The 25,374-nt window shown below is 40.9% G+C and overlaps 1 protein-coding gene across 1 annotated transcript; it reads left to right on the top strand.

Annotated features, from left to right (window-relative positions):
- Window positions 1–7,421: 7,421 nt before the first annotated feature.
- Window positions 7,422–24,615, top strand: nudt14 (nudix (nucleoside diphosphate linked moiety X)-type motif 14; the record flags this gene model as incomplete). The annotated part of the gene is made up of 5 exons (XM_079216271.1): window positions 7,422–7,502; window positions 16,996–17,039; window positions 21,020–21,084; window positions 21,931–22,231; window positions 24,366–24,615. 5 exons carry the CDS (start codon window positions 7,422–7,424, stop codon window positions 24,613–24,615), a joined length of 741 nt encoding a protein of 246 aa, XP_079072397.1.
- Between the last annotated feature and the right edge of the window lie 759 nt (window positions 24,616–25,374).

A 25,374-nucleotide genomic window follows, 5' to 3' on the forward strand; every position in this document is an offset into this window, starting at 1 on the left:
GACTTATTCTCAAGGTGCTTCTGGACATTCACAGCCCATAATGCTTTCACAAAGAGTTCAGAGAATAGGAATGAAGCGGTCAGGTTCAGGTCCCATTGTACACTGGAGGTAGTGGAGTGGTTTATTTAAATCCACCACTGCATAACATAGAAAATATTCCGGTTTATAATGTGATTGCTGTTGCTGTTGATTTGGTTTAAAAAGTGTTTTTTTTATCAGATTGATTGCCATTATTAAGTAGATAATGCTCGATCCAATAGACCTTCAGTCATTTGTCATGAGAGAAAATAGTGTCATCCCGTTAAGCCTAAATATAAAGGTTGATGTCAAAAGCGATGAGGATATCACCCACCTTTAGGTAAATGTATCAAATAATCGAATAGGCTATGTCTGAAGAAGACACTGTAGTATCCATAAAAACATTAATGTATGCCGTATGGAACGTCTTTATATCCAATCAAGAGCAGAAATGCATTGGTGGTTTCAAACTTGCAGCTAATCTGCAATGTTTGCTCTTTATTTTCTGAACACCGCTGTGATTTATGAGATGGAGAACTGTCTATATGTGATATCACTACAAAGAGTTAATCCAGGAGAAAAACAGGGGCTTAAATAATGAATAAACATCACTGTGAACAATTGCATAAAGCTGTGGGGAAAAGTTATCCCCCAAAAATGTATTACCCGTTGGTTTTAAACCATTGTTCATGGCGGAAAAAAACAGTTTTAGATGAAGGGAAAACACGTTACATAAAGAAAATATGGAAAAGTTAAGACTTCAGTCCATTAAAACCATTTGCAAGGCTCAATCAAATGTTTCAAACTGAAAAGGTTTTGTTTCATTCACTTTTTTTGTGGAAACACATATGAAACCAGTACAAAGAAGGATGATGAGAGCATGCTTTTGCTACGTTTAATAGTGTTTTATGTCTCTGCATTACTGTATGTTTAACATTTCACTACTGGGACAGAAAGTATGTTATCTTTGAAACATGAGAAGCACAGATACTTTCAACTGTTTTGAACCCCAAATTGTATTAAATGTTTGTGTTTGTATATCCGTGCTTTGGCATCCTGAAACGGAGACAGACGGAGCCGTGTCTCCACGCAGTTGACTTCAAATGTCACTTTTCATGCCTCCGTCCTGTTCATCTTTTTGGGGGCATTAGAGGGTGTCTTAATTGGTTCTTCCAGGCAGGTAATTAGCTCTGATGGCATGTGCTCCCATGGTGATGCGAATGAAAGCGACACAGCCTTGTCCCACCACTCACCCCAATGACCAGCACACACACACACACACACACACACACACACACACACACACACACACACACACCCACACTCACACACGCACACACGCTAGTAAACACTGTGTGACCCAGGGAGTTGCCACATTCTCTGGTCATTCTTGGGAAAAGACAATAGGCCTGCCTTGTTAAAATGGGCTCCCTCTCAGCAGGGGGACACAGCAGCTGTCCCTTAGTATCAAGCTTCAATAGTCCCAACAGCCTCACAAACCCTCCAGTCCAGAGGTTGTTTCTAAACTTTTGTGACGACATATTACATCTCATTAGAAGAAGGAATACACAAAGAAGTTTTCATTTAAATATTCCCTTGATATATTTGCTGTTGGAGAATGCTTCCCACCATTCAAAACCTGTTGACTTTATTTAAAAAATGAAGTTTGGCACTGCAATGTTCCTAATTAAAACGTATGATGGGTTTCTAAAAACATGAAAATGTATTTACGGCAACCCATGAAAACCAATACCTTTGCATACCTGAATGTTCAGGTGTGTCAGAGGGCAGCAGAGCTTGAATACATATGAAAAACCTACTATAAATGAGGACATGCAGCCACCAAGCAGGATACTGATGGCTGTGGGTTAATAATTGAAGTTATGACAAAAATACTGAGGTCATAATAGTGTTATATGGTGTATTATGTTGTGTTTGCCAATGGAAAATGTGGTCTTTTCTCAGAAATCCAAGTTGTCACATATCCTCCATATAAACTGCTATGTCTAAAACCTACATGCATCTGAATTATCATTAATTATATTATTAATTACGATGCATCATTAGGCCTTCGGACACTTGAAGGGGAATTCCCCTTTAAGGGCTTTCTTTTTGTTCTCTGGTCCATCAATAGCAAATGACTTCAGGGTAACTTCCAGCTGAGTTAAATTGATTCCAAACTATTCTCTGCCACAATAGCTTCACTTAGCTTCGGCCAAATTCCATTTCAGATCTATTTGTATCCATGGAAGACAAACAAGTACCAGGAACAGAAAGCATTGTGGGCGAGTTAACTATTCTCTGGTTGAATAATGATGACAAAACAGGAATTCTGACCTTGTTCGGGGAAACGCATCCTGGAGCACCAAATACAAGAGAACAGAACAATAATAGCGTTTCCTAAAAATATAAGGGCCGGGCAGAGGAGGGTTTCCACTACAATGGCCTTGACATTTGGATCTTGCAGAGGCGTACGAAGAGTCTTCACTTACAACTACTACTACTACCTGGAAGAGAAATACTGATGAGGCTAACTAGTCCAGCCATGTGCCTCACACCTGTATTATTATTGTAGTAATATTGTTTTCACATAGCTGATTTCAAATGCATTTAGTAATTAGCACTGGCGCCTCACAGCAAGAGGGTTCTGGGTTTGAACTCCCTGGCCAGCTTGGGCTCTATAATGTTCTCCCACAGTCCAAAGACATGCAGGTTAGGGTCATTGTTGAGTCTAATATTGCCCGTAGGTGGGAATGTGAATGTCTCCACATGACGGCCCTGTGATTGACAGGTGACCTGTGTCCCCATCTCTTAACCAAGCAGCTGGGATCGGCTCTCGCCACCATCGCCCCTGTAAAGGATAAGCAGTCACCAATAATGGATGGATGCATTCTTAAATATTGATGATGTGTGGCTATTTAAGATCAGCCAAAACTTGTGACGGAATGATTTTGCTTTCTAGGGAAGTTCATTTTTCCACGGAGTCAGGTCTCAGTTCGGTCACTGCATAGATAACTTAAGTCTAAACCAAGTTCTTGTTTCTTTTTTACTTGAACTTGCATTTTTTACTTAAACTTGCATTCATTTTTTTTTTGGCCAGTGCAACATGTTACCTTTGAACACAACGTTCACATATTGTCATTTTATGAAGTTAAATATGGAAAAATTGTTAAACACATCAAGCATACACAGGGAAACATTAGCATTTGTTTGAAGTCGTGCCTTGGGTCATATGATGAATGCAAGAACAATATTAAACCAAAACCCCCAAAAAAAGCTGAGCCCCTTAAACCCAAATTGGAAGAATCCCAAAAAAAATACACATGTATAGTGTATAAGTATTCATTAGTGCAACTTTAAGTGAGTCTCCAACTCTGTATACGTTTTGATCCTTCCAAAAAAGTCCTATTACAATATACATATTTTTTAAATGTGCAAATATGTGAACCCCAGTCCCGTCACCTTCATGTTTTACTGTCCTCACCTCGGATCCACCATCAACTCCTCACACACCTACACCCAACAACAGTTGTCTGTGCTGCGCTATCGCGTGCCCTTTCGACACATGGCCCTATTTTGAAATCCAAGCTCACATGGGAGGATATAGGAGCGTCTCCTGGACAAGACGAGTGGCGGCTGAACGTCCAGACTGCTGGACGGGTGGATAGCGGCCATCTTGACCCACACCCTGAGCCCGCTAACAGAGGTACAGCAGCCACCTTGGTTAAGTGCATTCCCCGAGCCTCTGGCCCAAATCCCTGCTTGACCCTGGCTGATAAACTATGCTATGGATAGACCAGTGGAGAGCTTTTCCCTTTAAAATAAGGGTTAGTCCAAAGTTTTGACAACAGCAACTACGGTCCATGTTGTGGGCCATAAAACCCATTGACATACAGTATATGTTTTTTTTCCCAATAGTATTATCTTATATGATCATACTCTTTGGTCTATTTCGTCCAACAATCTAGTCTTCTCAATAAAAAGTGAGCATTCACATAGAATAGGGGCATTTCCACAACACACACACACACACACAAACACACACACACACACACACACACACACACACACACACACACACACACAATTGCCAAACTTCGCTGAAGTCAACTTCCCAAATTATAATAATCATCAAGATGTTGCAGTATAGTGTATCTCCATCACTTAGAAATGAGGTAACTATTGATAATTGTATTTGTTTCATAAATAAATATCAAAGTGCTTCCCATTCAAAATATTCAAGGTCGAGAACAGACTAAGTTTGATAATACTAAAAGTCAAAAGTATCACATAACTAATACATTAAAGTTGCTAAAGTAAATGAAGTATACAGTATGTGACTGATTTTATACCCAAAATTTGAAAAGTTTTGAATTGTGGTAAATTAACTGTATACACTATGATGTAATGAAACAATGCAGCAGAAAAATGAAAGTTAGATGGACACCGTTTTAAAACAGACACAGCAAGACATGAAAAGACAGAGCAGGGCAGACAGGAAGGACGATGTGGTGGCTTCAGGAGGCTCCAGGTTTGGCGTTGAGCTAAGCTAGGAGAAGTCTGGCGTGCATCAGCCGCATGCAGGCTGTAATTGGTCGCGACTGCGAGGAGTCTGCACCCGCGTGTTCTTGGAAGGATGGGATTAACACGTTATGGGTGCCTCAGGAGCTGATAACATGTTTGGAGGCCTTTTTGTGGGTGAGGCTCCAATGTGAGGCCCAAGACAGGAATCAGTGTCAGGACGGTCTACTATGTAATGAAGTTTAATGTTTCTGCTGCTGACTCCACTGAAAGAACTTTAGCTGTATTTCAGAGTTCACAAAAAAGAGACCCATAAAGTGTTTTTAACATTAAAGCATGTCTGAGTAGAAACCCCAAATACACCTGCAAATAAGCACCATGTTCCCTTTAACTCAAGTACTGTACTTAGGTGCTCTATATTTTATGCCACTTTATCCAGCTACTACATTTCAGAATGAAAAGTTGTTTATACGAACTTTGTTTAACTTCTTCCCTTTCCCATTAATCATCTCAAGACCCCTCAGATATCTTGTGAGACCCTTTGAAGTTGGGAATCGACCTAACTGTATATAAAGTAGTTAAAACTACTTACGTGTTACCAGTTATTGCTTTGTTAAGGTGACAGGGAAAAAGTTTGTATTTGATAGTTGTTGTCCAAAGATAACTTTTACAAACCGTGAACACTAATTGGTGAGAAATACCTGTTTTGACATCAGGGGATATTCTTTAATCTTTACTTCTTTATGCCTTAGTATATTTCAACCCCTCATTATTCTGCCATAGTTTCCTTGTGTTCAGCAAACCAGAGCAGGTTGACTCCAGTTCAATACTTCAACTCTGCAGTACCCCCCCACCCCTCCGTCTTATCGTGTCCTGCAGCTTGGCTTGATCGGGCAGTATAAATTGGACGTGCCCAGAGGAGAGACGCCGGTTCCTCCTTTGGGTCCGCACATTGTTTCGTCTAGGCCGGTATTTATTTAGATGTAAATCAGCTCTCAAAAAGTGTTACGTCCTGTCCTTGTGTAGTGGGCGGTGGACGGGGCTCATTTGTTGGAGGAAGTCAGCCCCATGGAGATTGGAGCTCTGCAGATTGTTTCCCATTATAAGGCTGTTATTGATGTGTGGGGGTGACATCATGCAGCCTCACCCTTCAAGGCTGGGTTGGTGAGAAAGAGCTCCCACACCCATTTCTTATTCATTGCTCAGCACAGTGAGGGTGCAGGTCCTCCCATCACGTTTAATATGAAACAGTATTGGACATTTAAAGGTGCTTTACATACTCAACACTCACGGGATTGGATCCAAAAATCTATTAATAATCAATAACAACAATAACAATTTATATTAAATGATGATGTCTGAAGTGTTCATGGAATAGAACAATATTAAGGACCATTTTCGGGGACGTTTTTGTAATGCAGCTAGCAGCTAGATAGCTTAGCTTAGCAACACTGGAAGCAAGGGAGGACAGCTAACCTGGTTTTGTCAAAAGTAAGAAAAGCATTTGTAAAGTTTCTCAATTTACACATTGTATCTCATACGTGCAAAAAAGTCAAAAAACAAGTCTTCACTGTAAAATGTCTGGCACACGATTCCCTGTAAAACGACAAATATTCATCATCATCTTTATATTTAATTTACAAATACGGTATCAATCTTCTCTGATCTAGATCTTTGAAAGGAAGTAAGTAAGCAGATTTCTCAAAATGTGAATGTAGGATTCCCAGAAGCCCTCACTAAAGACAATCTCATTTAATATTGTTCCAGATTGTATTCCAAGTAGTCTACCATGGGTTTTTGTATGATGATATAGTGTGGCAAGGCAAGGCAAGGCAAGGCAAAGCAAAGCAAGGCAAGGCAAGTTTATTTGTATAGCACATTTCAACAACAAGGCGATTCAAAGTGCTTCACATAAAACCATTAAAAGCATCAAAACATAATGCAGATTTAAAAACAGTTAAGAAAACATTAAAACAGTCAAAAAGCAAAATAAAAAAAATAAAAGTTGAAAAAGCAAAATAAAAAAAAAAAGTTGAATAAAAGTTGCAGTGCAGTTTAAGAAATAAAATGCAGTAATGAGATGCAGTAATTGAATCTGGATCAATTAAAGGCAGCAGCAAACAGAAAAGTCTTCTATGTGGACTTAAAGGAGCTGAGGGTCTCAGCAGACCTGCAGCTCTCAGGGACCTTGTTCCAGATGTGTGGAGCAGAAAAGCTGAACGCTGCTTCTCCATGTTTAGTTCTGACTCTTGGAACAGACAGTAGACTCGTCCCAGACGACCTGAGTGGCCGGGATGGTTCATAAGGTAGCAGTAGATCGCAAACATACTTAGGCCCTAAACCATTCAGTGCTTTATAAACCAGCAGCAGGATTTTAAAGTCAATTCTTAGTTTGACAGGGAGCCAGTGCAAAGACCTCAGAACTGGAGTGATGTGATCCACTTTCCTGGTCTTAGTGAGGACTCGAGCTGCAGCGTTCTGAATCAGCTGCAGCTTTCTGATTGACTTTTTACAGAGACCTGTGAACACACCGTTACAGTAGTCAAGTCTACTGAAGATAAATGCATGGACAAGTTTCTCCAGTGTGAGTCAAATACAAAATATATCAGCATCAAAATTATGCATTTCAGAATAATATTCATAATGTTACTGGATAATAATTGATGATTTAGTAATGTACAACTGTACATCAATTAAATAATCAGTATCGACCATAATCAAGTGAACTGCTTTCCATCCTGAAATCCTTTCACCTCTCGTGCCACCCTCGCGGCTCGAACTCATGTCCTCTCCCGGCTTCCGTAGACATTCCTTCACTGTCAGTTAGTGTGCGGTGACAGATACCCATCGGTGAGCCAACAAGCCAGCTCCAAGTGTAAACTATGGAAGAGATTAATAACGTTGACGTCACTCCGTGCACAGAGTCCGATTATCTGAAACCGCTCAGGGTGCACTATAACCAGGTGAGTTGTTTCTGTCTGATAGCGGCTGAAAGAGGCTGCTGGAGGCTGCAGGCTAGCCCAACCCCCCATTCATATTGCAGCTAGCATGCTAGCATAACATGAATGCTAAACCGACCTCAAACAGAGACGATTACTACGAGAACTGGCGTTTACTTGGACCACTACCACGAAACGACCGCTTTGTTTTCGCGTCCGGTGTGTTTCTGTGTTTCTGTGTTTGCCTCGGACCGAGGCAGCCAAGGCACAGCTGTAAGCTAGCAGGCTAACGGTAGCTTGCTGAAGAGGTTTTTTTTTATTTTTTAGATGGAGCATCACGTTATCGTTAGCGCATGCTTCACATTAGTACTGCAAAGGGAGCTGTAGTTAACACTGTTTAACAGCGTGACGTGACAAGTTAACTTGTTTTCCGTCTGAATAGCAGGTCAGGCAAGACTTGTTGATCCCAAGTGTCACATTGACTCCTGTGTGGATGCAGCCTGTGAGGTGTTGGTGTCTGTGGGTCAGAGGTCTTGACAGTTCAGCTTGGCTTTGAGCTGCATTCTCTATTTACACGTGGACCATGGAGAGACTTGCCCGTTCAAAGCCTGTGGGGTTTCGCAGAGGTACAACTACTCTACATGTGTGTTTTGCCATATTACAGTGAGAACGCAGGTCAAATATATGACATTAAACACTTCATATGCAGACAGCGAAGGACAACAGCACTCTTTTACATTATTGTCCAAGTATCTTTATAGGTGTAGATCTTTTTTCCTCTCAAACCTGATTATTTTGTACATACTGCACCTTTTTTGTTGTTCATATTTGGTCATTGATTACTTACATTTTGTTTGGTCTTTCAAGGACTTTTTGGTGAAAGTGTGAATGGGTAGACCGAGAGATTGCTTAAGTCATGGTATCAGATAGTTCATCATATGAGAATAAAGATCATTAACGCATATACTGCATTTGCCTGGCATTGAACCAGACAAAAAACTTTGTTTGGTTCCTACTTTAAACATGAAGCATATTGGATATTGTGCCTTCGAACCCAACTCCATTTTTGCCTGAATGAAGCCTTTAACTACTGCCCTTTTCTGAGTGAGATGATGGTCTGATGTGTTTATTTTGGCATGATTTGTTAACTGCTTTACGTATTATTTAGGGATGTCGATTGTTAAGCAGACACTAATTTTTATTTGTCATTTTAAAATGTAGTATGTTTTGCTATTAATTCACATTCAAGGTGACTGTTATTAATGGCACAGCAATCTTCTCATTTTACCTTTTACATAATTAGAAATCAATCTCTTCCTGATAGAAACCCTCTCCTATTATATATTTTTGTAGTGTTTCTTGTGTAGATTTAGAAGTCCTACTTTGTTACATTTATAAATACTGTATTCTGAAGGGCCTGTGGGTGGACGTATAGTCGCTTCCCATCTATCCATCCTTTCAACTATCCTTTTTTAGCTGCCTATCCAGGTCACGGTGGCAATCAGGGCAGGCAGAGTGAATCTTCTGTGACCGAAATCTCGTTAACTGTACATTTTTATCTCAGGAGATCAAAAGCTGTCAAATTTCCTATTAGCTGCCTCAGTGGCTTGCAGTAAATGCTCAATATTGTTCACTGCATAATGGAAATTAAAAGGCATGAGTTGCGATCCTGGAACATGATTCTGAATCAGTATTGCTATGCTTTATTTATCTTTGTTTTATAGGTTTATGAAAAGTAAATAAATACAGAAATATAAGTGTTCATGCTGAAAGAAAAGTGTGAGGACTGTGTGTGATGGTCTCCAGCAAAGTGAGAAACGCTTCCTCACCCAAACATAGGCTGCAGTCCAGGATGATTTTATTTTTAGGTTTCAAAACATTTGTGCAGTATCTCTGTTCTTGGGTTATAGACTTGGCTTCTGTTGTGTAAAATCAGGATAGTGACAGTGGTGCAGTAGATGAATCATAGTAATACTCACTCTAAAGACACATGCCTTACCCTAGATGATAGAAAGATGTTATTTAACCAGTTTTTACTCATGAACTACAGTTAATGTCATATATTTACATGCAAGATAAGGGCTATTTTCTTCAGTCAGGGCTGGTAACAGTGTTCAGAGGGGAAAGTACTTTTTAAAACATAAAGAAACTGCATATACAACTGGAAAGTGCTCTTTTGTAGTATTGCTTTCAATTTAATCAGAAAACTCAAGTAGCAAGGCACTCATGTTGAGGGGAGCTCATTGAGGAGTTTTTTTTTTTCTTCATTTGGGGTTTACACCTGTGACAGCAGTGGGGTGGGGGTTAAGCTTGTCAAGAGAATGGCGGAACGGCTAAGACAGCAGATGGACAACAAAAGAGATGACTCCCTCTCCGTCCTGTCCTCCCTTTCATCTTCGTCATCTCTCCTCCGCAGCTCGGGAGGAGCTGTTCAGGGACTCTCCACAAAGGCCTTTCAGTCATACTGAGGGAGCATCTCTTCCCCAAACCTTTTATGTTCGTGGGTACATCTGCAGCTTAGCCACTGGTCACTAACCGAGAAAAACACACACACACACACACACACACACACACACACACACACACTAAAAGTAGATAATGTCATGCGTAAGAGGCTCTCTTCATCATTAGTGTTTACTGGTGTTTTGTCTCCTCTCCCTCGGCTCTCTCAACAAGGCAGGTGATTGTCCCTCGTTGACTCTGGGAAACCCCTCTTATCTCTGTCGCCTGGTGCTTACTTTGAATCACGGGTTGCTACTTGGAGCAGGATAATTACCTTCCATTTATTCATTATAATGATTTGAATTATTCATCTGGAATTATTTAGCTTGTATAGCTTACAGTCAGTGGCCCCCACTACTCCATCAATGAATACGAGATCTATTGTGAGCTTGAAACACACGTTACCTCTGGTGAATAGTTATTTATTGGCCTGAGCTGGATTCATGGCAAATGAGCCCAATGTGTTTTGAGTCTGTCTGTAGGTGGAGAGACAATTGTTTGCATGAGTTAGGGCATGTATTTTAGTATATTGTATCACCTGTGATAGAAACTCCAACAAAAGAGGTTATTTAAGTTCTTGTTTTACCTGCTGAACATTTTTTTCATTTGAACTCTCACTGTAAAACATTTCCCTGCTGTCTCAAAAACATCAGTCACCTGAGCTAAAGTTGAAAAGTCGGTTCAAAGTTGTCATAAAAGTAGAGGAAAAAACTAAATATATATATATATATATATATATATATATATATATATATATTTTTTTTTAAACCTAATCTATTACGGTAGGTTGAAGAAGCTGACTTATTGTTTTACATATCAGTACAATCATTAGGTCATTTTTAAAATGTTGTCCAGTCCTTTGATTTATGACCAAAATACCTTAAAATAAATCAGCCTACTTTGTGTTTAGTGGTAATTAGAAAAAGTTAGCATGCTTAAACTAACATGGTGATCATACCTTATACCTGCCATACATCGGCGTGTTAGCATGATAAGCATTTAGCTCAATGCATCTCTGTCTAAGAACAGTTACCGAGCTGCTAGCCTGGCTGTAGACTCCTGGTCTTGTTCCTTGATTTTGACTTCAGTAATTGAGCTATTATGTAAATTGTCGTTTATAAAATAAGTGCTTCAGTGTTTTATTAGTCCTAACATGTCGTGAGATTTTACACCCTAAATTAATTTAAGATAATGATCTTGCACAAATGCTACAGACTGCAGAATAAGAAAATGTTAAACCACTTTAGTAAACGGAAATATGCTGTGGTCAACTCCTCCAAGTAGTCACTTTGCATTGCAGGGACTCTAACATGTAAGCTGACGTGACGCGATTTGAGTTCTCCATGCTTTCTGTGTATTTTACTTGAGGACACAGCCACATGGGTGTGTACTTGAGGAGCGTGTCCTTGACACTAGATTTGGCACTCGTGGAAAGGAACCATTCACCAGGTTGCTTTAATGCTGCAGATCTGTAATTCCGTCATGACCGGTCGATCAAGTTGCAGGTGCAGATGCTCTCCGTCATTGTCATTTTCAAACTCTGTTGGTCATTAGTTCACTGGTCGTAATGTGTGTATGATAGCCGCGCTGCCTTTGTTCAGGCTGGTGAGCAGACAGAGACCGGAGCTAAAAGCAGAAAAAAAACTGGAGAGCACATGTCGAGATTTAAAGTGCTATTGTATTTGAGGACGGTAGTCGATTTTCTTTTTCTCTTTTTTTTTGTTCTTTCTGCTGCAGCTGCCGGCTTTATAGTGTATGGAGGTGTGTGTGTGTGTGATGGTTATTAGACTTTAAGCACCTAAAAGACCATACATCCAACCCTACAATGGCCATTCACACAGGAATCTGTCATTTTTGATGCCCAAAGCCAGAGGGACCACATTCATTTCAAGGTCCTGTGTAGCAGTGTTCCTGCTTCCTCCCTCTCTCTCTCTCTCTCTCTCTCTCTCTCTCTCTCTCTCTCTCTCTCTCTCTCTCTCTCTCTCTCTCTCTCTCTCTCTCTCTCTCTCTCTCTCTCTCTCTCTCTCTCTCTCTCTCTCTCTCTGTCTGTCTTCGTCTCTCTCTCTCTTCCTCCCTCCCTCCCTCCCCACGGGCTAATCTCTCTGTAGTAATCCATGTCGGCCACGATTCTCTGTCTCCCCTGGGCCATTCAAGCCTTCCCCGCCCCCCTTCTCTCAGCAAGTGGCCCCAGTAATGAGGGGAACCCCACCATCTGTGAGTTGTGACAGGATACAAGAGAGGCAGCATGTGTGTGTGTTTGTGCGCGTGTGCATGTTAGTGAGTCGTTTTAACTCGTACAGTATGTTGTTGTTGTTGAAAAAGAAATCTATCTTTTTGATGTTTGATCAGTGAAATGAACCATTGCTTAATTAGTTGTGATATATTGAAAAAGATTACTGTAAACATCCTAGACTTTAATCAAGATGGTGGTTAGTCTTTCACTTAGTCTTTAACTGACATTACTGGTATTGTTGTGTTTTTGCAAGTTTCTTTTTAGGCAACTTCCTGTTGGGAAAACATCGTTCTGACCTCTTTCCAACCTCCCTCCCTCTTGATGAGTTACTTTTCTCTTTTGCTTTTCTGAATTGTCAGACCTTCTTGGCAATCATTTTTTTTATCATCAGCCTTTCACACCTTCCATCATCCGCTGATAGGAATCTAGAAAAGCTGTAGCTCCCATTTACACGAGAAGGACAGCACACTGTTGCACAGTTTGTGTGATAAAGCACCTCAAGGTGGCCAAATTTAATGTTTTTCTCTAGGTTTTTGCCTTCAATCCAGAATGGGCTTAGGCTTTTTTTCCACTCTTAACAAAGGACGCTTTGGGAGAAAATGTGGATGAATCTGAAAGCCTTGTGTCATGTGTTACCAGAACTTTTGACTACAACCAGCACAGACTGTGTGCAGAAGCAAAAAGTTAAGACCAAACAACTTTCTGTTTCAGCTGATTCAAGCTGAATACTCATTTTACATGTCAATAAACAGCAATCATGTTAGGTGGTAAGCCATTGCTTAGTAACGCATTGCAGTAATGTGATTACTTTTTTCAGTTACTAATAGCTTTATTGTGAGGTGACAACCTCCGCCCACCAGCACTAAGCTTTTGATGGTCAGTAAATGCCCCCAAACCACAGGCTGTCTACGTCATTTATTGTGGTCAGCCAAGACTCAATAGGCTTTTGAATGATGGGAATTGGCTTACTAATTTTCTACAGTTGATTGCCTCTAATGTTTCAGAGCCGCAAAACATACATTTGATTTCTAAATATTGGTGTTGTCTCGTATGTGCTGTATCCTCCAGAAAGTGCATTTTATTTATTACAAAAATGAATTGAAGAACGCCAACAAAATAGGAATGGAAAGTCTCATTTGTTCACATTGCTACGTTATAATTAGAATTGGATGCCACATGTTATGTTCGCAAAGTATCCTAGTTGTTCTAGCTTCAATAAAAAATATTATACAATATAGTAAGCGTGCAACATTATAATGTTGGAAAATCTAAACATCAGTTTGATCTTTGTTTGTAGTCTACATGAAAATACCCAACAATTTACAAGTGAAAGGTTAATAGACGAGATAAACCGTTTTGTCTCCTACTTCATACAATAATCACGCTTAACAAAGTAACAAGGCACAGGAAGCACATCACCGCCTCATTCACGACAAGTAATCCATCACACACACACACACACACACGCACGCGCACGGCTTTACACCAGTTTTGTTTTCACCGAGGAAAAGCGAGAGGGGTGCGGCCGGCCTGGCCTCGTGCAGGAATGATGCTGTGTAAGACACTCGGCACACTTTGTTGACATGACAGGTTTTTGTGAGAGTAATTACATCGGCAGACCGTCTGCAGCGCATGCAGAAGATCATTTGATGACAGGACAGAGCGAGTGCTTTTGATGACATCGACTCCTCGCTGTTGGCTGACAGCCAGAGAAGATCTTTGTGTTCCAATACCTGTACTAACATACTATTTAGTAGGCCATAACACCTTTTAGTATGTCTTAATACATACTGTAGCACGTCAAATAGAGTATGCCAAAAATACCAGGATGCTATTCTGACCCACAATCCTCTGCGCAGCGGCTGTACAAGCAAGAGGGTCAAATTTCAAGGTGCAATGTAAAGATGGAGTATTATGTCCTAATTGTATGCAACGACAACGACACGCTGTCTTTCTGGCTGAGTGTATAGAAACCTGCAGCCTGCAGTGCTGGTTTATAGCAAGGTCAAAGAAAATATGCATCTTTTTTTCTTCTTTTTCTTTTGCATCATACTGTTCAACTTGTATATAAAATACAGAGACAAGCAGTAGGTGAATACATATTTGTGCTTGAAATGATGACCAACTTTATTTTAGATTAAAGTCAGGTGTCAGGAGTATCTGCTGAGCTCAGTATTCAAATGTGCACACGGTAAGCTTTTATCATAGCACTGACATAATAGCTATTACAATATATACAGGCGTAAGCCTACACAAACTTTGGCGTCATGCTCTCGTTTCACACCACAACATGATAGTTAATGATGCATGAACGGCATTATAGCAGCTTGGCTTCACTTTGAGGCCCTGTGGATGTGACCCGTTTGGTCATGCACTGGTCGTTTGAAAGTATGATTTATAGTAGTTCTCATGTCCGATGTACCTGAGGTTAACACAAGGTTGTCGCCCTGAAGGAAACACTGCATTTTTGAAAGTTACACTAAGTGTGCTGACAGTCTCAAATTCAGCTAGATTTGAGAGTGTAGTGTGCTGTATTTTAATTGCAAAATATTGTGTTATAAATGTTGAAGATATTTTTCATAGCTACTCAGTTCTAAGAATTTTTTGAAATGTCAGAGAAATCAGTGAGTCAAGTCGGTCAGTTGCAATGGAAAGCTGTGTGTGAGTTTCCTTCCAGATACACATCTTGAAGTTGCTCTTTGGCACAGTGGCACATCCAACTCAAACCCTGTGTTGCAACAACAATAACATTATTATTTCTGATTTCATCAGTGTAATTAGCTTGCCATTTCGCCTCCTCCCATTTCTTGGGTGGTACTGAAACTGCACCACCACACTGGTACACATAAAGGCACATCTATTGTAGCTGAATATGAGCCTGTGCTTGTAAAGCTGTCATCCTTGCTTCTGAAAGAGCTCGTGGGTGGAGAGGAGGTGTAGCCTAAATCTGAATTAAGGCCATATTTCCTCAGGCATAGAAAATGTAGGCCGACTTTACCATATTTATACAGCATGCAGTCTGTGGATAGAGGAATAAATGCTAGGTTTTCAGTTTATTCACATATCTTTGCTGATCCGATGTGAATGATAAAAAAATTAGAGTCTTAATTATTACACAAGGGTTTACGGTCTTACTTACCTTGAGGACTTTGCCGGTCAACTGCAGCCCTTCATCTGACCTGATCACCGTGACTTCTGCTGGATTTACCGATTACGATTTCTGCCTTACGAAACTGAACCCACATTGGACGCAATAATATTTAAATGCAAATTTTGAAACTTAAAAACCAGTGGGCTGAAGTCTGTCCTTTTTGTAGAGACTGAAATGGCTGCAGGCATTTCAACATCAGTAGATGCAAACTATTTGTTGACCTCACACGAAAAGCAAAGTGAAATGAAGGGATGCTTTCATCCTTTTGATTTTCTTTCATACAGTTTTGCGCCGTGAACACACCTTTCCTCTCTTCACCTTGCATGAATGAAAATGAGCTCAAAATGAACTGGACTATCAGGATTGTTGGCTCATAGTCCCTCCACACTTACTGCAAAGTGATGACAACAATCAAGACAATGTTGGTGTCACTGCCCACATATTTAAGGTCTTTGTATGCATTTTGTGTTGATTGTGTCTCTATCCTTTTTGTGCCCGTCACATACCTGCCTCGGCTGTTTGATTGTAATTGCACTGCTGGAAATTTACTGAAGGAGTGTTCAGCTGCACGTCCTGTTGATGCGATGGTGTGACCTCAGGGCATTGAAACACTTCGTTACAACAACTTCTCTCACGTGTGTTTTGTAACTACAGGTCATGTTTTAGTACGTAGCTATCGGGAATCTCCTCCTGCTACCAAATCCAGCGGCGTGTACCGGGGGTCCTTTTTTGACTGGGGATGCAAAAAACAATTACTGCGTTAGACTCTCAAAGATCAACCATTAATGAGGTATTAACGAGACAAAACATGCACAATATGACACGTATTTTTTTGTACTTTTAAGATCACCTGCACAATTAATCCAGATTTGTTCAAAATCGCAATATGGCCTACTGCAATTTACAACTCTTAGGAGACGCAATATTTGTTGAAGGCGCAATGTGTGTCAAAATACTATTTATTTATTTTAATATTGTTGTGCTACAGAGATGTTCCATCCCAAAGCATCTTTGGTACAGATCCCTGCTAAAATGTTTTTCAAGAAGAAGAATTATGAAATGACCACTCCCTCTAATCATGTTGCAATTTCAAAATCGGTCAAATTATTCACAATGAGATATGTATTTCAAAATCTTCAGCCCTGTCCAAGCTGTTGACTCTTGAATTAACAGACATTGCTGTTATTTAACGTCTGAGTTTTGGCTCTAGTTCAAAATATGAATTATTACAACCAATAGCATTTGCATTTGTCTTCCACATTCGTTTTGCCGAACTTCAGTTGATAAAACTCAACAGTGTAATGTTTGGTGCAGGTGCTGTGTGTTTTGATTTTCATCTGCAAATGTTTTTTTGGGTGTGGTTTGTGATACTACTTCAACATGCCCATGCAGGCATCGGTTTTCTACATCAATTATATTAATTAAATCAGCGGCGTTTTGTCATCCTGCCATACGAGTCACATTCAACAATGCAAGAGAGCAGTTGTGCCAAGCTGAATGCACACTGTATTCACACTTTTTGTATACTCTGTTGTTTCACTTAGTTGTCAAACCCCAGTGTTTGAGGATTAAAATAGTGTACCGTTTATTGTATTAACTTATGCTGTTTATTTTGTCTTCTTCCTTCACAGAATGGCACAAAGAAATCCTGGGACTTCATGCGAACCCACGATAGGTAAAAACACATTTTCTTCTCAACTGTTGGATGGAAGCAGTCCCCCTCTTATTCTATGTGTGCACCAATAAACACACACATGTGCACACATGCAGAAAGAGATGGTACAGCTGGCTGGTGAGGTGTCAGAACCGTTTGGTTTGCATAGCCAAGATGTGACCTCTAAAGAATAGCTGCCAATGAAATCGCTTTGAAATGTAAAGCAAAAGCTGCACGTCCAACATTTTGCAATCTGAAGAGCTTGTCACTCAAGTATCTGAATCTGATCGAGCTCCTGGGGAGCAAATAAGGATGAATTTGATGATCTGAGTGACAAAGGGGCACCAATCTTGAACCTCACCATCTCTGTACCTCTAAATATTACATCTACTCTCTATTCTTTACCTTTTTTTTTTTTTTTTACAAGCAGCATATTTTTTTTACATTTATTTCTGATGCACCATTAATTATATTGATAAAGTTACATTCTCGTGTGTTGTGTGCACAGTAAAAGAAATACCCTGTGTGAGTTTGTACTCGTGTCCTTTCACCTTTCAGTCATAACTAGCACCTCTCACCCATCTATTGTCTATCAACACTAAAATATGGCAAATACTGGAATGGCTGTCAGATCAAAACATACCTTGTTTTTTCCGGGAACTGGTGCCCTGCTATTCTACTTGGCAATGGCTATAAATGTCTTGAGCTTCACAGGGGGCACAGTAAGAGAAATATCACACATTTGTGTCAAAACCCCGGTCCCTACTCTCCATTCTACCCCGGGTACCATAATGCCCTGCAGTAAGTCTCAGGTCATTTAAGCCCTCTTTCCTCCACCTCTGACCCTGAAGAGAGGTCCCTGGGAAAAACAGTTCAACTGAGGCAAAAGCAGTAAACCCCATACTGTACTTCCTAAAGCAATAGCCCATGGGAACATCCAGCTTTCCCCCAGGTGGAAAGTCTCCAAAGTGTTATTCCCCCTTTAGGCTGTATTGAAAGGATCCAGGGTTGTTTTGCATTTTTGTTTAAGTGCGCAGAACATTTTCTTCTTGGCAGCACACTTTAGTGAATGAAGCTTCCTTTTCTTCATGACAATCCGGTAAAACACTGGCTTTACCACAGATGGCACAGCAATCCGCCCTTTGATCTCATACAACATCTCACCTTTGAGATATGGACCCAAGGGAACTGGCAATGGCTAAATCCATTATTTTCCATCACATGTTCCATGGTCTCCAACTGGGAGTTCCTCTGGAGGTCACAGCCAGATGAAGCCAACAGAATTGCATCACTGTCAAAAAGCAGATACACAATGTTGAAATCTCTGCCCACTGAGAACTTCCTTCACTAACTGCCACGAACGCAGAGCCTCCAAGACGTCCAGTGGGACACGGTCATAAGCCGTCTCCAAATCTAAAAAAAACACATGTCGGCTGGGTGGGCAAACTGCCATTGCGTTGGCATTTCGTCACCTATGTGTTTATGGGAGTATTTACGTACAGTTGCTTGTTTATCACTGGAAGTAACATTTAATGACAGCCAGTGCAAGAAATTGAAGAGACCGTGGTAATGCATATGTTGAGCTCTCGCTGTAGTCCTGCTCGTGTGTCTTTATTCACTTCTATGCCTATCGCTCTACTGAGTTTGATATTGTCTGATGTATCCCCCGCCAGCTAATACATGTAGATCTGTACATTTGTAAACAGAGCAACACAATCAGTTTAATTTCTCCCTGGGAGGCTTTAATATAGTTTTCAGGGAATCTCAATGGAATAAGATGTGCATCTACACTCAATTAAGTGCGTTTAGCAAGGGATTTTCTATTAAAAAAAACATTCTATGAATATGTATCACTTGGATTCATGAGTAAACGCATGAAAACTAGTCTAACCATTTTTTCATGTGGTGCAGACAAATAAATCTCAATTAGCAAAAGTTTAAAGAACAAACAGAACATTTGTCTCCAGACTTGTTGGTCTTGGGTAATGCCATTGCCTCCATTCTGGAATCAGAAGATGGGTTATTTAGTCCATAACCCATTTATTTCCTGTCCAACAAAGACCTGATCGTAGTGTCTTGGTACCATACGCTTTGCAGTGCAACCAGTCCTCACCTGAGCTCTGCTCCTCATACGTCTGTCATAACCCAGTTTTCCCGCCGTCCAGCCAGAAGCCCCGCGGACAAAGCTTAACGGTGCATGAAAAGTCCTGAGCGTCCGTTTAGCCTGCTTCTTGGTTTAACCATTAGAGCATTTATCTTCAACGGGAGGCTGTAGAACAGCTGTAATGGTGTGGAACAGCACTACAAGACGCAGGCCTGCCTCAGTGGACAGCCTTCACGCCTCAGGCCTGTGTTTCCCCACTTTAAGACCAAATGTACCAGCAACATGATTTCAGTCCCACTGGGAGTCCATGGGCTCATGATCATTTCAGCCTCCAAATTGCTCAACGCTCAGGTCAGCTAATATTCATATATTGTTGAAAATGGACATTAAACTTTAACTTGAAATATCTGTATTGCAGACGGATATTAAATCCGTATCAGCCCAGGCACTGTAGCGAGAAACAAGTTGTAATAGCAATGTCCAATAAAGTCCTCTCACCCTGGGAAAGACGGGGCAGGGCTTCCTGCTGCCTCGTACACATCCGCTTTCCCAACACCGACAGCAGGCCTCAAGTCTCCACTGGCAGCGACAGTCACGCTCACATACTCTCACACACCGCAGTGAACCACCTGCGTGTACACAAGTCACTGGGCGCTGAATCTCCACATCTTCCTTGTTGGGAGTCAGCAGTTGAATCTGGAATTATTTGGTCCTCTTATTCCATAATATTGTTCATGCTCTAGTTCATCCTTCCTGAACGCCAGAGGCAGTGCTTAACACTGGATATCTTCCGTCTCGCGCACGCGCAGGTCGAGTATTTATAACAACAAAGTCACCTGTGACCTCGGATGACCCCAGTCGGGTATAAATTCCGGCCTCGTCCTGAGATCAGTCCTGTGGAATCTTCTCACGAGATTCCGAGTGACCAAGAACTCTGGCGGTCATCCAGGATTCATAGAACCGTAGTTACCTTCCTAACTCTCGTTTTCCATTGTGTTAGATTTGAGTTTCAGTATAAATTAGTTTGTAGCACTTCAGCAATGAAGGTTGACAAAAGACATCATTAGATGCTTCTAGCACAGCGGTACCCAACCACCGAGCCGCGGCCCGGTACCGGCCCGTGGGTCCCTTGGTACCGGATACAGCCTTTTGACACGTGTCAAGATGTTACGTGATACGTTACCCCAAAAACTAACCTTTAAAGTTCTGGTCTAAAATCAAGGCAGATTATCCTGAGGTTGCCAAAAAAGCTCTGAAAACCCTGCCTCCATTTCCAACATCCTGTCTTTGTGAAGCGGGATTTAAATTAAGCAGTAGACTGGACGTAAAGGTCTAAGTTACTGAGTAGACTGGATATAAAGAACACACGTCGGGTGTCTCCCATCAGCCCGACCCGGCTAGTTGCAGAGAAACAAGCTCAAGGCTCCCACTAATTCGACGTAATGGTGAGTTGTATTTTTAAGCATTTTATCGTCTTTATGCCGGTCGTTTCATTTTATTACGTCATATTTACCGTGAAGGCCGATCCGTGAAAATATTGTCTGACACGAAACCAGTCCGTGGCGCAAAAAAAGGTTGGGGACCGCTGCCTAGCACGCTGGACGCGCCCGCCAGACAACGGTTGTCAAGGTCCGGGATGGAGCGATTCAATTGTTTGACATTGATTTTAGTTAGTTTACACAAACCTTATCCTCATCTTCAGAAAAAATCTTCCATCCATTGGGGTTTGCGTGGACGTCCACTTTCAGCCCCAGATGTATGACCCTGTAGTCAGGTTTAAAAAAAAAAAAAGACTCCGTTTCAGATTCCCATGCCAAGAATACTTGTGGACCCACCACACCCAAATGCTGTTGTCAGATTTGAGTTAAACGTGACCTTTTTGTCTCTCTTTCTTTAGTGTGTCAGTGCTGATCTTCAACACCAGCTCACACTGTTTTGTCCTCATCAAGCAGTTCCGCCCAGGTAAGTTTTCAGCACACAAAACAGGAGGCTAACTTTAATCTGCAATTATTTTCTTCTTGTCACCCAGATAGATTTAGATTGTTACATCCGGTGGGCACTTTGACTAAAAAAGCAGTACATTACAATCCCTGTTTATTCTACTGGATCTTAGTAACAATGCAGACTCATAAATAGACCGCAAGAGGCCCCGTTACAAAGCACCTAACCTCCTTTGTTAGACGTCGCCAGGGCCTGTTCCACAATGCAGTGTGCTAAATTCAAGGAAGTCTGGGCATTGATATGTTTTTTTCCTCTCCTCTCTCTTTGCTGTTGGGGAAAAAAATACTGTCCTTTTATCGGATTAGAAATAAATTCGTCTACAACCTAGAATTTTTTTAAAGGGAGTGGTCCAAATGTTGGACAGCTTATTGGTATCGGACAATAAATGCTTAGTTTGTGCTACAGGGCTAAATATAAAGTACATCAAGGGTTTCACCCAAGATTACATTTCATGAAATTTGAATGCGTCCTTTATTTCAGGCGAGTCGTGATGCCTTCACAATAAAACGCTGCTCGAAACTCTGATATGTGTACAGTATAATATTATACTGTATGTGCTTCACTTTCAGTTGGTATTTACAGTCGTGGCAGTGTTAGTCAGCATTTTAAGAAAAGCTTTCAAAGATTAGCATGCATCCTGTCAAGATGCAACGAATTACTGTTTTCATCATTGATTAATTTGTCACTTATTTTATCATTGATTAATCATAGTCTATAAAAGAAGAGGCAAGTACACATACATACATAACAGGAATAATGTCTTACTTCCACCCAGGTATAACAGTATTTTTTTTTCCTACCAACCAGCTGTATTTATGTGTGAGTGGGAAAGGACCAAGACGCAGCCGCCTCAGTCGGATGAAAAACCCGAGGAGGGCGCCTCCGAAGCCACCGCCCCGGCCCCCGAGCCCCAGGAGGGCCAGTCGGCGGCAGAGGGGGAGAGCTCTTCTCCGCAGCCCCCGGCCTCAGCGGGGGTCACCTACGAGCTCTGCGCCGGGCTGGTGGACAAACCCAATCTATCTCTGGAGGAGATCGCCCGGCAGGAGGTGCTGGAGGAGTGTGGCTACGATGTACCGGCCTCTAAACTGAAGAGGATTACTTCTTACAGGTAAGCCGATTGCACATTCGTGTGTTCTGAAGCTGTAGGAAATATCGATGAAGTTTAAGTCTGTCCATTCCCAACACAAATACGTTTTGAGACGAGGCATTTCATTGTCTTTTTAAATATCTACTTTAGTCTCTCCCACTGGATTTCTTGTCCCTGAACAATTAATATCATGTTGTCCAATTTTTTTGTATGATTTTCATCTATCATTTCTGAACCTCCTTGAACTATGTTCACTCAGAAATAACCCACATTTGCAGCTTTGTTTCATTAGTTGGACTGATTGTTCTAAAATATAATTCTAGGTTCTATTAAAGGGTAACCTTATTTGTCCATGTTTTTGTGTTTAATTGACTAATAGTGACAATGTGAGCGCTGCAGACGGGAACCGACTGCATGTAATCCTATCGCACAACCTGGCATCGTCAATATATTTGTTATTTTTGCCTTTATCCTGCCTTCCATGCTTTTGTGTGTACTGATGCCAGGTCAACATAACAATAACATTATTTCCACTTTGTCTGCAGCAGCTCTCTCCACTCCTAAAAGGTGCTTTAGTGTATTTTTTTTTCTTTCTCCTCTGGCTGGCAGTACTCATCCTGGTCTAAAGGGTCAGTCTGCATGGTGCAGTGTATGGACAGGAATGTCAGAATCCACAACTAGCCACAACTTCAGCTTGTCCGTATCCAAAAGTTGTCCATAAAGTTGTGTGAAGCATTATGTTGGCACAATTTGGAAATGTGCAAACATGAACCATAGTTCTTTACTCAAACCCAATAAGCTCGGCTCGGCTGGCACTGGCATGTCCACTATGGATGTATTCCACTATTTCACAGTCTTCTTCCGGCAACACGTCAAGACTCTTTTCATCATGCTGTCAGATGCCGTCGGTGACAAAAACAAGTACTTGAAGTGGATGTAGCGGTGCCAGGTTGCCCAATAGGATTACATGGCAGTGGTTCTCAATACAGGACCATTTTCAAAAATAATTGTCCCTGTCAGTTATGTACAAAAACATAGGAAAATAGTCTCCAGGTTGAAAAATACCCAAGTTACCCTTTATAAACGCAGAGTGATAGCTCGTTCAAAAATATTTTATGCAGCAAACACAGTCATTAGACTTTAAACAAGGTAGAAAAGTTCTTTATGAATGAGTACTGCACATTGCCAGTTTTCATGACGTTCTTTTTTTTTTTTTTTATGTCTACAGAAGAGTTATTTAAATTCTGGGTTGAGTATCCCTTTAAACTCGAAGCCTTCTGAAAGTCCACTTAATAGGATGCACCCAAAAGGAAAGCATGCATTTCCCATGAATACAGTTTGACTTTGGTGGAACTACATCAAGATTAAAAAATGCAACCTTAAATTGGTGATAGACAGAATTTTAGATGAAGTGCTGATGTTATGTAAGTGAGCTGTAGAGATGCATCAGGGAAAGCAGCCATCTTTGTCAACACATTATTAGCTCACACTATATCTTGCCGCAGCAGTTTAAAGATGAACAGTCACACATTAAACAGCCGCACCTGGACAGCTTTGACTGACAGCTCTCATAACTCTGCTTTTGATTTGACTAGCACACCTCCTCAAGCTTTGTTGGTGTTGTCTATGACCGTTGTTATGTGTGGGCTTCTTCCATTAAATAGATGGGTATCGTTTTAACCCTCAGGACCCCTATGAGGGTGGTTTTGACAAACGCATGTGGTGAAGTTTTGTGCTAATAGTATGCAGCCCGAGGTCAGTTCGGTTGAAATGGCATTGAAGATACTTCCAAATACTGGTGTGTCACTTATTACCAGCATTCACAGACAAGGCTTTATAGATTTCATATTAATGTAGACTACATATTTATAACATAAAGCCTACAGTATACACTGGGAACGATTAATTTAAAAAAACATGGGTGTTAAACAGACAGAAACTTAAAAAGACACTCTGGTTGGATTAGTAATAGGGACTAAAATTCCCCTACTTTATGGAAGTGACAGCTTGAAACACTGATGCATTTTATTAAATAATAAAAAAACAAGATTTTGGACCCTGTATTTAAATATTCAAACGATATCCAGCCCTGCAGTATTTGCAAAACATACGTGCATATCAATAATCTTTTTCTTTCCCTTCTTCTCCCCGACAGGTCAGGCGTAGGCGTCACAGGTGCCAAGCATACTATGTTTTACGCCGAGGTGTCTGATGACAACTGCGTGAGCGCAGGTGGAGGTGAGCCGCGGGAGGGAGAGCTTATCGAGGTGGTCAAAGTCCCGCTGCACGAGGCTATGACGTTTGCCTATGATGAGCGTATACCCAAAACCATGGGCGTAATTTTTAGTTTCATCTGGTTCCATAATAACATGTCTCCCAAGTACAAGATCTCCACCAATGTGTAACTAGTATTAACCAACCATCTTTATACCGTTTATTCCAAATTAAATCAAACACTGGCCCAGCACATCCACTCTTCCCCTCATGGCTCTTCATCCTGTATTGCCTTTTTGCTTATTGGTACATGATGAAAGGTGGGCCTCTTGTCTTGTTGCCAACAGGTATCTTTAGGTTTTGTCCTGTTTACCTTAAGTTTCATGTGGTCTTAATATTTTTTCCCTAAAAACAAATTTGCCATAGCTGGTTGTCACTGGCACACTTTTCTCTTCTTGATGATTTTTGTGGTCTGTTAATCATTTCATTTATTGTGCCATCTGTTTATAAATGGCTGCATATCACTGATTTCATTTGCCTGCCCTTGATTAAAGGAACACTCCACTGCTTTTAGTGTAGGTTCTTGAATGTTACCTGCATTTATAAAAAGCAAAAAAGCATTTAAACACACCTGATATTGGTGATTAAAAACATAAAGTCATTTGCCATTCTGCTAACAGTCAAATAGACTAACTTGTCAAACATATTTTAAGTATTCCTACAACTCCCAGCATTCATTGCAAACTCTGTGATGCTAACCAGCCATGTGCCCCTAGTCAGCCACAGTTTGCTCACATTTAAGTTAATATTTGTATTGGAGTTAATGCAAACTGTTCCACTTGCCTGGCAAAGTGTGCAGGAGGAACTTTGCATATTAATATGAAAATACACATTGTATGAACAATAGCTACTTTTTGTACGGGTCATTCCATGAACCATTAAAGATACAG

This window comes from Taurulus bubalis (genome assembly GCF_910589615.1).
Source record: "Taurulus bubalis genome assembly, chromosome: 3".
Lineage (NCBI taxonomy): Eukaryota > Metazoa > Chordata > Actinopteri > Perciformes > Cottidae > Taurulus > Taurulus bubalis.